This window comes from Plectropomus leopardus, chromosome 22 (genome assembly GCF_008729295.1).
Source record: "Plectropomus leopardus isolate mb chromosome 22, YSFRI_Pleo_2.0, whole genome shotgun sequence".
NCBI lineage: Eukaryota > Metazoa > Chordata > Actinopteri > Perciformes > Serranidae > Plectropomus > Plectropomus leopardus.
Window position 1 is genome coordinate 9,566,144 of NC_056484.1, and position 14,247 is coordinate 9,580,390.

The window sequence follows — 14,247 nt, forward strand, 5'->3', positions numbered from 1 at the left end:
AGCTCTGATTTGGCGTGAAGGGAAATTAGGGCAGTCTGCCAATGTGTATTTGCTTTGTGTGCATGTGTCTGGGTGGAGGAACTGCTTGGTTCTGCAATTAATATCATACAAACACCTTGTTCAGAAGACACATGCACTCTGGGGTTTCACATCTACAAGCCTCTCACACACACACGCACACACACAAACAGTCGTGTTCATGTGTAAATGAACACAGTAACACAAACACACGCAGCACACACACAAACACAAATAAACACATTCACTTTGGCAGCCGCTGTTGGGCTCATCTTTATCACTCCGAGGCCCCGGAGAGACTGAGGCTGACCTGTGACAGAGTCCAGATGGACTCTCAGCAGTCTGTCAGTCCTCTTCCTGCGTCCCCTGGCCTGTGCAACCACCCCCCTCCTTCTCTTATCCCTCCAAATTCTCTAGCCCCCGCTTTTACCTGGCCAGGTGTTACATGGTCCCGTGAGAGCACAGATGGTTGGCCTTTCACAGCACCAATGTGTGTGTCATTGAGTGTGTTTAAAAAGCAATAAGAACCAATTTAAAACTAATGCCATATTGTAAAGAGCAAACATTCAATGCCGTGAGGCCTTCATAAAAATGCACATTAACATTTCCCATGATTTTCCATAAAAGCTTTGCAGACAGGGACCTTATCTAAACAACACAGATTTATTCGTGAAACAGCATTGCCCTCAAGTAAAAAAATGTAAAAATTTGACCCCCTTTTGCAGGTGAGCTGGCCTCTTCCTTCTTTTACCTGTAGGACGTGCTGCAGATTTCCTTGTACTCTTTGAGTTTGTCGCAGACCATCTCAAGAAACTGGTTGGAGTAGGCACTCAGATCTTGCATCAGGCTCATTAGATCCTGGATGGACTTCTCCACGACCACTGTGCTCTAGAGACAGAAACAGGAGTAGAGGAATAAGTGTTTAGCTGGTTTTATTTAGACATAAAAATGTCAATTTTTTTAACTTTAAAGGTCCAACGTTTAGGATTTAGGGGGAGATATCGGCATATAACATGACAGGTACGTTTTCTTGAGTGTATAATCACCTGAAAATATGAATCCTTACAGTCATTTACAGCTACACAGTGAGTACAGATTTAACAGAGGTTAAACTATAGTTTTCATGGTAAACATAAGCTTGTTTGCACTCGCACTTTAAGTCTTGAATGTAATACTTAGGTAAATATTTTTAGGATACCTGAAGGAGACGTGTTTTGTGCAACTGAATCTTATTTTAAGGAAACCTTAACTTAACTTTAAGAAAAAAGTTCACTTGAGTTTTTTTGTGCAACCACCCCTGGATCTTAAGTTATCAGAGAAAAACGGTGAGCACACATTAGCTGGGGTAGTGGCATGTCTCAAACATGTCAAACAGAGCCAGAGAAACTCCGATTTGTATCAATAAACTGCTTTTTAATCACTTGGTCAATTTGTTTGGGAGAAGAAGAGACCTCTGCAGATAATTCAACTCCTGGTAAAAAAAAAAAAATCCTGAACATCTGGATCAGAATCAAGGTGGGCATACATTCAGTTATCAGAGAAACAAGCTGAGCAAACTTTAGCAGGTGCTGGGCTAGCAGCCTGTCTCTGGTATGCCAAACAGTGTCAGAGAGACACTCATTTATCACACGAAACTGTTGTATTCTGTGTTTTACTGGCTTAAATCACCAGGTCTGTTTGTTTTGGAAAGGAAGAGACTTCTGCAGATAATTAAGCTCCTCGTAAAAACCTCCCGAATAATCCTAACCAAGAGAGGTTTCAGCTGGTTGCAATTGAAAATCCTCACCACTGGATGCCACTAAATCTCACTAAATCCTACACACTGTTCCTCGAAAAACAGAAAAACAGACAAAGTGAGAGACACAGAAAAATAAAGGAGGGGGTTGTATGCAAGTGCTCAGTGAGATCCAGTCTGCTGCAGTGCCAATATAACGGGACGGATCCAACTTCACTTGTCTTATCTGTCACCTGCGGCTGGACTGATGACTGGTGCTGGAGAGCTTGTCAGAAGTTGTAACACTGTATTGCTGGAATGGATGATTCTTTGTGTGTAAGTGAATCAGTGTGAGTGTACATATTTGTGTGTGTTATAAACTTCTGTGTTGTGTGTGTTCTCAGGCTGAAAGTGAGTGTGTGCACATTTGTCACAGTGCACCCATCACCAGGAGCCACGGCAGGGCTGTGACAGCAGCCATTACAGATTAGCCACTCCTGCGTGACTAATAGCTGGCCCAGGAACAGCAGTGCGGCTTCATATCCCCAGACGCACTCACACATACACACAGAGAGCAAACTTTTTCAAAACACACACCTTTGAGCAATTCAAGAGCTGTTAAATGAGATTACAACTCAGTACGTTCCAGTTTGCCTGCTCCCAGCACTTAACCAATCTATCCTACATCTCCAATAATAGTGATAACTTGCTATTAGTCGGGTGATGGGCTCGCCGCGCTCGCTCTGAAACTCCAAACGACTACGAAAGCAGTTCTGTGTGCGAAGCAGAGCAATCCTACACAATGACACACAGAGAGAGGATCTTAAACATGTGATTTCTATTCATCATTCATAGATTTTTAATATTCATCTCACTATTCTTCCTAAGTAAACTTAATAACAAGTTCCATTGTTTAGGTGTGAAATGGAAAAATTAATAGCTTTGTCAAAGATGAATAAAATGGAAATGATCTGTGTGGTGGGTGCAAACAGTTATTTTTCCCTGCTCTTGTATTTGTTTCTTGGTAATGCCTGGGTTTAGATGCCTTCTTAAACATTAAATTCAAACTCTTTTCAAGGACTTTCCCGGCAAAATTCCCTCAAATTCCATGCATAGTTTGAGACACGCATCAAGTTTAATTAAAGTTACTTCACTGAGATTATTTTTAATGAGAAATAGCAGGCTTTACAGATGCTCACAGACAATTAAAAAGAGAGAGAGGCTTGATATGTGATCACTTCTCAACTGTGCGGTTGCACTGAAGGCAGAAAACATCAGAAGAACTTAAATTACTATTCTAGTGTAAAATATGTCAATTCAAGCATGCAGGGTTTTCCACACATTGATTTATTTGTGTCGGCCTGCCACAATATTAGCACTTTCCATGAAATATTAATTTTCTATTACCTGTACTGTTCTTCACTATTGAAATATACATATGTACATTTAATTATTCATTATTTACGCCTCCACAATCTCTGAGTGCAGAGAGTACTCTGGGCACAGACAGAGCAGCAGAACATCAGGTGCATTGAAAGTTAAATCTAAAGGGGAACACCACCTAAGATTAAGAAATCTGAAATGCTATTTCATAGCCTAGGAAAGTTCAATATTTCTCTCACTAAGCCAGGAACAAGAGACATAAAGCTCAAACTTGTGATGTCAGAGGGTAGAAAGTCTGGAGCTGCTCAATGACTCAAAATCAACAAACTGCTACTGAGGGGAAAAAAAAGAGAAGAGTTCGGCATGAGCTACATTCACAGACCCTTAATAACCTAAGAAGGGGAACCCCTCAGGGGACACCCACATTCCCCATCCCTCAAATAAACAAAATTTTACGAAATTAAAGGACCCAAGGGGAACCAAGCAGAAGACACAGACAACCAGATGACCTACTATACTCCTGAGCACATCTCATTCATTAGATCAAATGCTCAAGAGCAACAATACAACGGTACTGAATGTGATGGCAGTAATACAAGTTCCAGGCTCTGCATTATATTAACTCTGTGATTTTTTAGTAGTTTTTTTTTTTTGGGTTTTAAATGTCCATAATATTCAAAGCCAGCAGCAAGTTTCCAAAGTGGTTGAGAAGACTGTAGGGGGCAGCAGTGACTGTAATTGATCATCTAAAAATATGGAGAGACCCCCGATGTGTTAGAATGATATTAATATTAATAGCTCTTTCAGTGTTGCAGTTTTCCCCTCACTCATTCTGAAACAAGCAGGCAGCCTCGTGCGCACACACACACACACACACACACACACACACACACACACACACACAAACAGCAGCCACTCCACTGAGGGAAGTAATGATCCATAGCAGTGCCCATGCCCATGGAGTGCTAACCAAGGCCTTGTTTCTGCCAAGGGAACACCCTTTCCTGTCCATGCCTGACTCACTGTCAGCCTGCCAGGGTAGGAAGAAATACACAGACCCTGCAGGAGGGCTAACTGTTGGAGCGTCTCTGGCAGCAGCTACGGCACCACCACAACATATTGCAGGCTGGTGGTGATGTAAACCACTGTAAGAGAAAAAAAAAGCATTGGTACTGGGGACATTGGCAATTTCTGTTAAGATGACTATAAAATAATAACACAGAGACAATAATATGCTACTTTTGTGTTCCCTGAGGGGAAATTCTATTTTTCACTTGCCTACTACAGAGAGGTCAGGTTGTTGGGTCAGCACTGCTGAGGCTGAAGGGTGGCTCGGGGAAACTTCGGCATGACTGACCTCTTCAGTCAGTATGAATAGAGTCCATTACAGTGCTACAGTTTTCATGAACCATTTGACTTTGCAAGAATTAGATGATTTAGATAAATCACACTGAATTGATTTAGTACATAAATACCAACAAGCCTTTGGGAAAAACAAGAGAGCTCTGCAACAGCAAAACATATAAGGATACATCAAGAAAAACCATCACGTACTCTACAAACTAAATGGCATAAATAACAATAAGGCTAATATAGAATATCTGCCATTTTCAGGAGATAACATCCCGTATGTAGGAGATAATATTTTGTATGAAGGAGATAACAACCCGTATGTAGGAGAAAATAATCTATATGTTGGACATAACACACTGTACGTGGGAGATAATATTTCGTATGTAGGACGTTAAATGCCATTGGTGAGAGATGATATGTCGTATTTAGGGGATAATATTTTGTATGTAAGCGATAACATCCTGTATGTAAGAGATAATATTTTGTACGTAGGAGATAACATCTTGTATGTAGGAGATGTGTGTGGGAGGTAATATTGTGTTTGTAGGATATAACTTTCCGTGTGCAGGAGATAATATTTTGTATGTAGGAGATAATATATTCATAAGTGATAACATCAGTAAGTAGGAGATAATTTTTCATATGTAGGAAATAACATCCTGTATGTAGGAGATTATATTTTTATGTAAGAGATAACATCCTGGATGTAGAATATAATATTTTGTATTTAGGGGATAATATCTAGTATATAAAGGAAGACATTCTGTATATGGGAGACAACATTGTATATGTAGGATATAATATTTCATATATAGGAGATAAACTTAGGTGCTGGCCAACAATGCCTACAATTTTTTTTTCAACTTGCATTTCGGGGCTTTGATAATATTAAAACCACTGATCATTTAAATAATATAAAAACCTAATATAACATTTCTGTTATATTGTAATATTGTTAATATTGTACTGTTATATTGTATTGCACTAATTCATAATTAAGTACAAAAGCATCATTTCAGTGTTAACAGTTTATGCTTAATATTGTGCCCTTAATATGACCAGCAGCTGAAATTTGGGAAAATAATATGGGAAAATATGAAAAATTCAACATTATAATGTACAGAATTATAAATAGGTTTTAAAAAAAGGACAAAGTAATAATACATATATAATTATACCTATATGCTATAGTCAGAAAGTTCATGTGTTGTTAGGATTATAACAGTGGCCCTCCACTCTCACCACTTCGACTTTGAGGACATCAAGCTCAATAGCAGGCCAAGCCAGTGAATGGAGAAGAGTAAACAATGGATGCCCGATCCATTACTCCTGCTTTAACAAATGCTCTTGCGCTCAGCTCCCTTGTCTAATTCTGCTCATTTAACACAGCCATTTGTCTTAGGCAGCAGAAATCATTAAAAAGTAATCAAGGGACAGATTGAGAAAGGGAGGGTTGAGAGAGAGTGGAAGAGAGAGCGTGTTCTGCCACGTCTCCTCTATCTTACTTGACCGTTACAACATCCGCTGTGGAGGCTTCTCCGTCTATGTCTATCTTATTCTCTCCCTCTCTCTTTCCCATGTTTCAAGCTAAAAGGTCAACACACTGCGTTATCATGTGAAAAACACCCATATTTCTCTTGTAATTCTACTTCACAGTATTGCATTACCCCTGAAACTGAGCTTGGTTGCACTTTTACATCGTTACTGCGTAAAAGCACGGTCATCACGGAAAATTAGACTTGCGTCTTGAAAATGGATCTCAAAATTTGCTGGGGTAAACTGCTGTCATTAAGAGTGAAATAACGGCCATGGCCATAGTGGTTTAATGACAGCAACAAGACATTGCTAGTACTCAGAGCGGGGCCCTCAGCGGAAAAAGCTGTTAAATGCATGGTCATCACTACAGGATGCACACTGAGCTGGTGCTAAAAGTAGTTATTTCCTTTGATGGAGTGGGTAAAAAGCAAAATGGAGGAAATGGCATTAATATATCTAGAGTGCAGGGATGTATACTCTTCTTTGTTGCTATATTCTGATGGTTAAATGTGTCATCCTGAGGTATAAAGGGAGATAAGAAGATGAAGCTCACTTGGACTATCTAAGTGCATGTTGTGTGTAAATGGCAGCTTGTTTCAAAAGGATTCTGTGATGTGTTTTTCAAGCTGTTGAAGTGGAGGGGCGACCTGAGGGCCTCAGGTTTGAATCGGAAACGGATCATGGATTTTCCCCATTAAAGTAGTGGGGTGCCCCTCAAGGTTGTGCCGGTTCAAAGTGTTTAACCTCATGCTCTTTGCCGCTTCACTCACACCATGACCCCAAACCACTGACTCGTGTAATGCTACGACACGCCATTCACACGTCTGACTGAGGGTTGCCAAAATAATACGTACTCAGCAGTGCGTACACACAAGTGCAAACGCCCACGCAAACAAGAACACATGCAGGGATAACCTCAGTCTCCCCCCTTTGTCACACAGACACGCACACACACACACACACACAGGCTGTCCCTCTCCTGGGTAAAAGAAGGAGCTGGGCATGAGTGGGACATTGTCTTGACAGATCATTCATCAACGTCAGAGAAGAGAAACACTCCGAAGACTCCCCCGACACACACCGGATGGCCCTCGTGTTTGTGCCTGCTCAACCACAACACATGCTTCTTTGTATATGTGTGTGCATGGGTGTGGGGTTGTATTCAAGTTTGTTTAGCTCTGACAACGACGTAGTGTGCTTTTGTCTACTGAAGCATGTATAATGTCACAAAAACACTCATGGCCCCTAACCCTGAGGATTCCACTGAGTGACTGTTATCAAAAATCCAAATCTGCAAAAATCCATTTTCTTAATTGTCTTATAACCCTTAAAAACCTGGATGGACATCAGTTTTCTTCCACAGCGTTCAGATGCATTTCATTAGTATTTAAACCATGGAAATGGAATTCACTCAGCTACTTAGTATGAAATGTCCCAGCAATTTGCAAAATAAATAAATAAAATAAACAAGCTTAATAATTTAATTAATTAATAAATATATACTGAAAGAAGACAAGAAAATTAACAGAAAACTTATAAAAAATCTAATAAGTAGGGGAAAAAATCAAGAAAACTATATTAATAATTATTATAATTTGATATTTAAAATCAGATTACAGGACAAATATTGCTGGTATTATTTACATTTATTATATTATTTTAGCACTTTTTTCAGGAAAACAGATTTACCTTCTCATAGCTAAAAGTAAAAAATAAGAAGTATACGATGCAGTAGTCACAAATCAAGAGTTGTCACCTCTAATCAAGTGCAAGTAATCATCCCTCCTGTGGGCTCCAGTGTATGTTATAACCTGTGTATCTATTTGCATAGCAAGCTTATCATTTTCCAGGTTAAATCTAAGGGTATACATCTTGAATCCTAGATGTCACTGTAGCTGGCTGTCATTAAAAAAATTCCTTTTACATGAGAAATAAAAATGCACACACTGATTTAGCCTTGGTGTTCACAGTATTGCAGTAAAAACAACAATGAAGCAAACAGATATGTACATAGCTTCTGGGTAGACAACACTGAGTTATTATATGAACGCATCCTCTCTGTCACCTCCGCCACCATCACTTTCAATGCAAAGCTTAATGCAGTGCTTTTTAAGTGTTCTAATTGAGAGATGAGGAGCAATATCACACTTGGCTGATTACAGATGGGCTTCCATATTTACACACGCGCTACTCACACCCACACAAAAAACGCAAATGCGAGATGAAGTATAGAGCCTCTGCATATGCTAATGCCAGGAATCACCCAAGAGTTCAGATACGATTCCACAAAGCAATCCAAAAGTCAGTTTTAATAATCACTCCATGATCCCCATTGGTGTTTTTATAACCAGAATTGTGTCGCTGCCTGCAGGTGAATGTGTGAGGGAAGTCCTTGTCATTTTATATATACATTTGTCACTTATCATTATCAATTATTATTCTTAAAATTTAATCACAAGAATTGAGTTAGGCCATCACAGGTTTGTGTGAGTGAATATAAGAGAGTAAAAGATAAATTATATTGCAGTTTAATGGCCCATAGGGGGCCATTGTATTAGTGGCACATGTGCACACACAAAGATACATGTGTGCAGACATACAGCACCACACACACACACACACACACACACACACACACACACACACACACACAACAATGTGTGCACTCACAGCAACACAAAGATTGTCATTTGCAAATTTGGAGCATAAACTTGCTTCTAAAAAATTCAAGCTGTAACTTTTATCAGGCGCCCACAGCCAAAACCTTCTTTCCTACCTTCTTTCAAACCAAAGGGCATGTTTGTGGTAGAGCTGACATTTCAACTTCTCTCTCTCTAACTCACTCACTCCAAAGGCAAAGATTATGTGTTGTTACACACAGAGACTCTGTCAGAGGTAGCTCTGCATGGTGTGAACCTGTACTACCTGAGGCTGCAGTTAGTGAGGCTGTTTTCTTCACTCATTTAAATGCTTTCTTTTTCTCTTATTACACACACACACACACACACACACACGCACACACACACACACACACACACACACACACACACACACACACACGCATACACACATATTATATATAATCATATTGATATAAATATATAAACAGCATAAACAAAGCACAGCTGGGTCACATTTGTGAGATCATTTCCGTGGTGGAGGCAGGTTGGAGGCCAAGGGCAGCTGGGCGTGAGCCTCAGGAGTATATGTGTTTGGTGTGAGATAACCAGGCAAAGGCGGGTGGTGGGGTTTGTTACACCTTGAGCAGTGAGAAGGGAGGAAGAAGAGAAATAAGACTTTGAGGTGAGCTACTTCTAAAAAAATGTTTTGGAATTTATCAGGATTTTAGTCCATTTAGTACAAGAAAAGGTAACTATTTTATCAGAGCAAATAGCTTTTAAAAAAAGAGCATTGCATATTGTAGTTTGTGACATAAGCGCCATATGTCTGATTATTATCCCAAGACTAGATTTGCTATTGTATACTTCCGATAGATGTAAATATAAATCTGTATATTTAAAATAATTTGAAACTGGACAATTCTACTGGTAAATGAGTACAAGTTAATGAATTAATGATATGCAGCACTGTGCAAAAGCCTTAGGCCACCTTAAACTTTGTAATTTAAGAGAAACCCCCCCTCCCTTTCATATACACACAAATACACACACACACACATATAGTGAGAGAAATAGATAGATAGACAGATAGATACATAAATCGATCCTCATTACAACTTTGCACAGTACTGTAATCATCTAATTAACTGACTAAGAATGGACAGTCAGACAGAGAACCTAGTACATGATAAAGTATGATGTTAACACATATACTGTAGAGTTTTACCTTATTAAATGAATCAGCATGTCTTATGTGGTGGAACGATAAAAATAGAATAAGAGTAGAATGAGTGTTCCCATTCAAAACAACTTGTAGCAGGCTTCCGTCTAAACTGCCATATAAACAAACTGAGTTGCGGCAAGTGCTGAACTCACGGAGGTGAGGTTTAGCAGTAGTTAGATTGAGATTCATCAGTAGAAATCTGATTCAAATGACCTCTAAGTGCGGTTTGGATCTGAGTTGCAAAAATCTTATTTCATGTGATTTTTGTGATTAGAACTTTGTCTCTTTTGGTAGAGGAGGAAAAGGAGATGGGAGGGACTCATTTCAAGCCCAGCCAAAATTGCTGCCAGTAAGAGTGGTACTTTTTTATTGAGGTGCCTCACTCCTTGATAATTCTTAACAGCTGTAAAATAGCCGACTGGATGCTTAGGCACAATCCATTTCATGACAGATAACATGGTGGAGGGCTCCAGAAAACATTTGGACTAAATGGGAAAGTGTTTAGATTGTTTATTTTATGATGAAGAGACCTATTTTGGCAGAATTAAAATGGGTGTTGTGCAGTTTCGCAGAGATTCTCTTTTTACAAATAAACACGGGAAAGCTTTTGTTTCTTGTAATGTTTGCAGTGTGCGGGGCTAGTGGATGTGTGTTCATGTGTGTAGACACACCAGCCCTCTTTCCTCCTTCCTCCTACTCCCACTTGTGTCCCAATCATGGGGCACGGCTGATGCAGCTAACAGGTGTATTGTGTTGTGATTGCTGTGGCTGTTGATGGGAGCAGGGTGCTGAGAGTGTCCTTAATAAAGAGAACCCCCCCCTCCCTTTCCACACACTCTAATCTGCAATGTGTTGGTGTGTGTGGGTGTGCGTGTGTGGTGGCGGTGGGGGGGCAGCGGGGAGCCAATCAACAGGAAGCGATCAGCCCCCCCACAAATAAACATTGCCTACACACATCATCACAAATAAAAAGGTCAGTGTCATTACAGTTTCTGGAGGTGGATGCGCGTGCAAAAGTAACACGTGTATGTGTGTGTATGCTGTGTGTATCCAGCCTCCTCTCACAAAGCTACATGTGAATATGAAATTTAAAAGGTCAAGATCATTAGCAGGCTATTGGCAGCTGAATGTATCCGCAATACAGCAAGCGAGCGCTCTGGCAGCTGACAGAGAGTGAATGAAATCAGTCTTTATGTGGCTCCAGGACAAGTTTTGTGTGCATACAAACACCCAAAAACAGGCCAAAACATGCACGTATGAATAATGAATGCAGGGACACTTAGTGGACAAACACACACACACACACACACACACACACACACACACAGACACAAAAGGAATAGTTAGCGGCTATTGTTTGGAGACACTGGGGGCAAAGCTGGATGATACTTGTGCGTAATGTAATTATGGCTCTGGTGTGGTCTTGGCTGATGAGGTAAACAAGCAGAACACAAACAATTCATCTGTCCTCATGGACTCCAGCACAAACACCAGCACATCATGCACTGGGCATGCAGGTGGCTCGAAACCGCTGTCTTCTGAGCTTCTTTCACACATGCACTGCAAACCTGAAATTATCAAGAGATTACCCAGAGGAGCTGTATCAGAATAAAAATGTCCGAATGGGTTGGATCAGACATAACACAGACTTTACTCTGCCAGCTCCCTAGAACAATATCTGTGAAATGTCCAATTGAGCCCCGGTGTTAAAAGAGCAGATAATAATAATAATAACAATAGGTAGGAATTCACAGCAAAAGAGCGGGCATGTTTATGACGTTTCAATCATGCGGCTCACACAAATCCAGAAGAAAATAATAATCACAGAAACAAGCGTGCGAGTGTGAGGAAGAAGGGTCATTTACAAAACAAATGGTAACGAAAATGTTTAGCTAGAGAGGTGAAAAGATTCAGGAGCTTCCAGCACATTCTCATAACTCTTAACATAGAGCCGCTTTTGGTGTAAGTGCACGACGGTGAAAGGCACCTTTTGCGTTGTTATTACGCGCCGGCGGCAGTAATGACATAATATAAGGGTTACGAGGGCCTGTAGGGTGGTGGATGAGTTGTACTGACAATGGACTTTCTTCAGTCCAGTGTTTGCTTCCCATCTGAATGTGATGTGCTTCTATCCACACCTTACTATATGCCTGCTTCCGCTAATCCTAACTATCTATGCCAACATGTGCATCTGTGCTTGGTTTGGCATTGGTTGCCATTTGCCCCTAATGTCTTAACATAACCATGTACTGGAACACGATAGGAATGTGTTGGAACTTCTGTCAGTTGGTTTTTTTAAAATTTAAGGAATGGCGAGAGACCACAGGGTTTCCCACACATTTATTTATTTGTGGAGGCCCACCATGGTATAATAAACATCCTTTGACACATATTGATTTTCTATTTTTGGAGCTTGACCATTCATTAGGAGCACTGTTGGAATATATATACTGCTTGGTTATTCATTGCAACTCCCTCTCAGGGTGCAGAGGGTACAATGGGCACAGATGGAGCAGTAGACGCCAAGCATAGTAAAAGTGAAACTTTCTATGGCCATTCATTGTGCTGGGCCTGAAAATTTGCTTCACTGGCCTCCACAGCAGCTGCTCCTCTCTATCTGATTTGAAAATCCTCAGAAGTAACAGATGAAAAGGTCAAATACACACAAACACACACATACACAAAAAGCCCTTGGTGAGAACGCTTCTGACACATACAGTCTCCTGTTGTTTGCCACGCGTTAAAGATAAAAACCATACAATATCTGGACTTGATTCTCCACAAATTGTCCTGAGTTTATATGAGAAAATGGCTCTGGACAGAGAAATGCGGTCGCCTATTTGTTGTTTGGCCGGGCTTGTCTCATTGCGCTTGTGTGAAGCCGGATGTGTGTATGCTTGCATGTTAGTGTGTCACAAAGTGAGCGTGTAAAGGGGACATCGGGGGGGTTCTACCAAGATTAATGGAGCCAATCTCCAGAGCTATCCAGCAGAGTGACCGTACCCTCCCTATCCTACTTTCTTCCTCTATTCTATTCCCTGTCTCTCTCTCCCCCGCTTCCGTTTTCCCTCCATCTAACTCTAATTAAATGAATCAATCAGTGGCAACACCAAAGCTGGACAGATAGCATTGCACTGCAAGCGTATACGTTTGTGTGCTTCTATACTGTTGGAGGGAAAAAAGGAAAAAACAGAATAAAATGGAAATAACAATGGTCACAACAGATGAAAGGCAGAGCGCAACAAAGACATCAAGCATACCAGAAAGAAAGCCAGATAATAAATATCAAAAACAGAGAAAGAAACATAAAGAATATTTGTGGCTTGGTTGCCTTTCTCCTTTCTTTAACATCACTGCTCCTACAGAGACTTATCAGCCCAGGCTACGCTATCACACAGACGCATGAATGGACGTTAACCTTTCCCACTGAACTATATACTGTCCCAGTCAGCCCTTATCTCATGCTCTGAGTGGACAATATATAGCACAGTCTCATAATCATACCATTATTATGTAATATATGTACATGATGAAAAAATGCAGTTTTCAACACCCCTGGTGCATAGTGATAGGCAAATCATTCCGCATATCGATATTACTTATTAACCTAAGCCCAGACTGCATGTGTATTGCTTATTATGGTTGGTTTAAGCAAACCTTAGGCATGATATTCACCTTGACTCCTGTGCAGCGTTTCCACAAAGTCACTTTGTCCATTTCTGCTGGTGAGATATCGCAGACAAAGGGTCAAAGATTTCATATAACATAAATGTATTTAGTAATATGGGTCCACTTCAAAAGTTAATGTTATGGAAATGCATCTATAAATATTCTATTCATGCTGTGAGGGGGGAAGCAAAAATAGACTAAAGGTAAACCTATCTCATATCATACAGCACAGGATCAGAAAATAATATAAAGTTAATGTAGATATAGGTAAAAGCAGCTATATAGCAATGGTTTACTGTGTATCCATGAATCTTAAAGGGACAGTTCACCCCAAAAATTAAAAAATACATATTTTTCCTCTTACCTGTAGTGCTATTTATCGATCGAGATTGGTTTGGTGTGAGTTACATAGTGTTTGAGATATCGGACGTAGAGATGTCTGCCTTCTATCTAATATAATGAAACTAGATGGAACTCAGCTTATGGTGATCAAAGCGCCAAAAAAATACATCTGGAAAACTCACTAATGTCTCTTTACAGAAATAATTACCTGGTTACTCAAGATAATCCACAGACCTTGTTGTAGGCAGTTTCATGTCAGAGCTGTATTCTTTCTACAGTACCACATCCGCCAACTGCATCACCATGTGGAAGGAAGCGTGCATCTAATCATGGACGAGATGCTTGTGCTTGTGACAGCGCAAGATGTAAAAATTAATTGCAGCCTCCTC

General features: G+C 40.3%; 1 protein-coding gene across 1 annotated transcript in view; it reads right to left on the reverse strand.

Moving 5' to 3' along the window:
- The window catches only part of exoc4 (exocyst complex component 4), a 153,415-nt gene that overhangs the window by 40,092 nt on the left and 99,076 nt on the right, over window positions 1–14,247 (reverse strand). Inside the window, exon 14 of the mRNA XM_042511086.1 lies at window positions 770–906. Within this exon, the coding sequence (XP_042367020.1) occupies window positions 770–906 (137 nt within the window). The remainder of the gene's footprint in view (window positions 1–769; window positions 907–14,247) is intronic.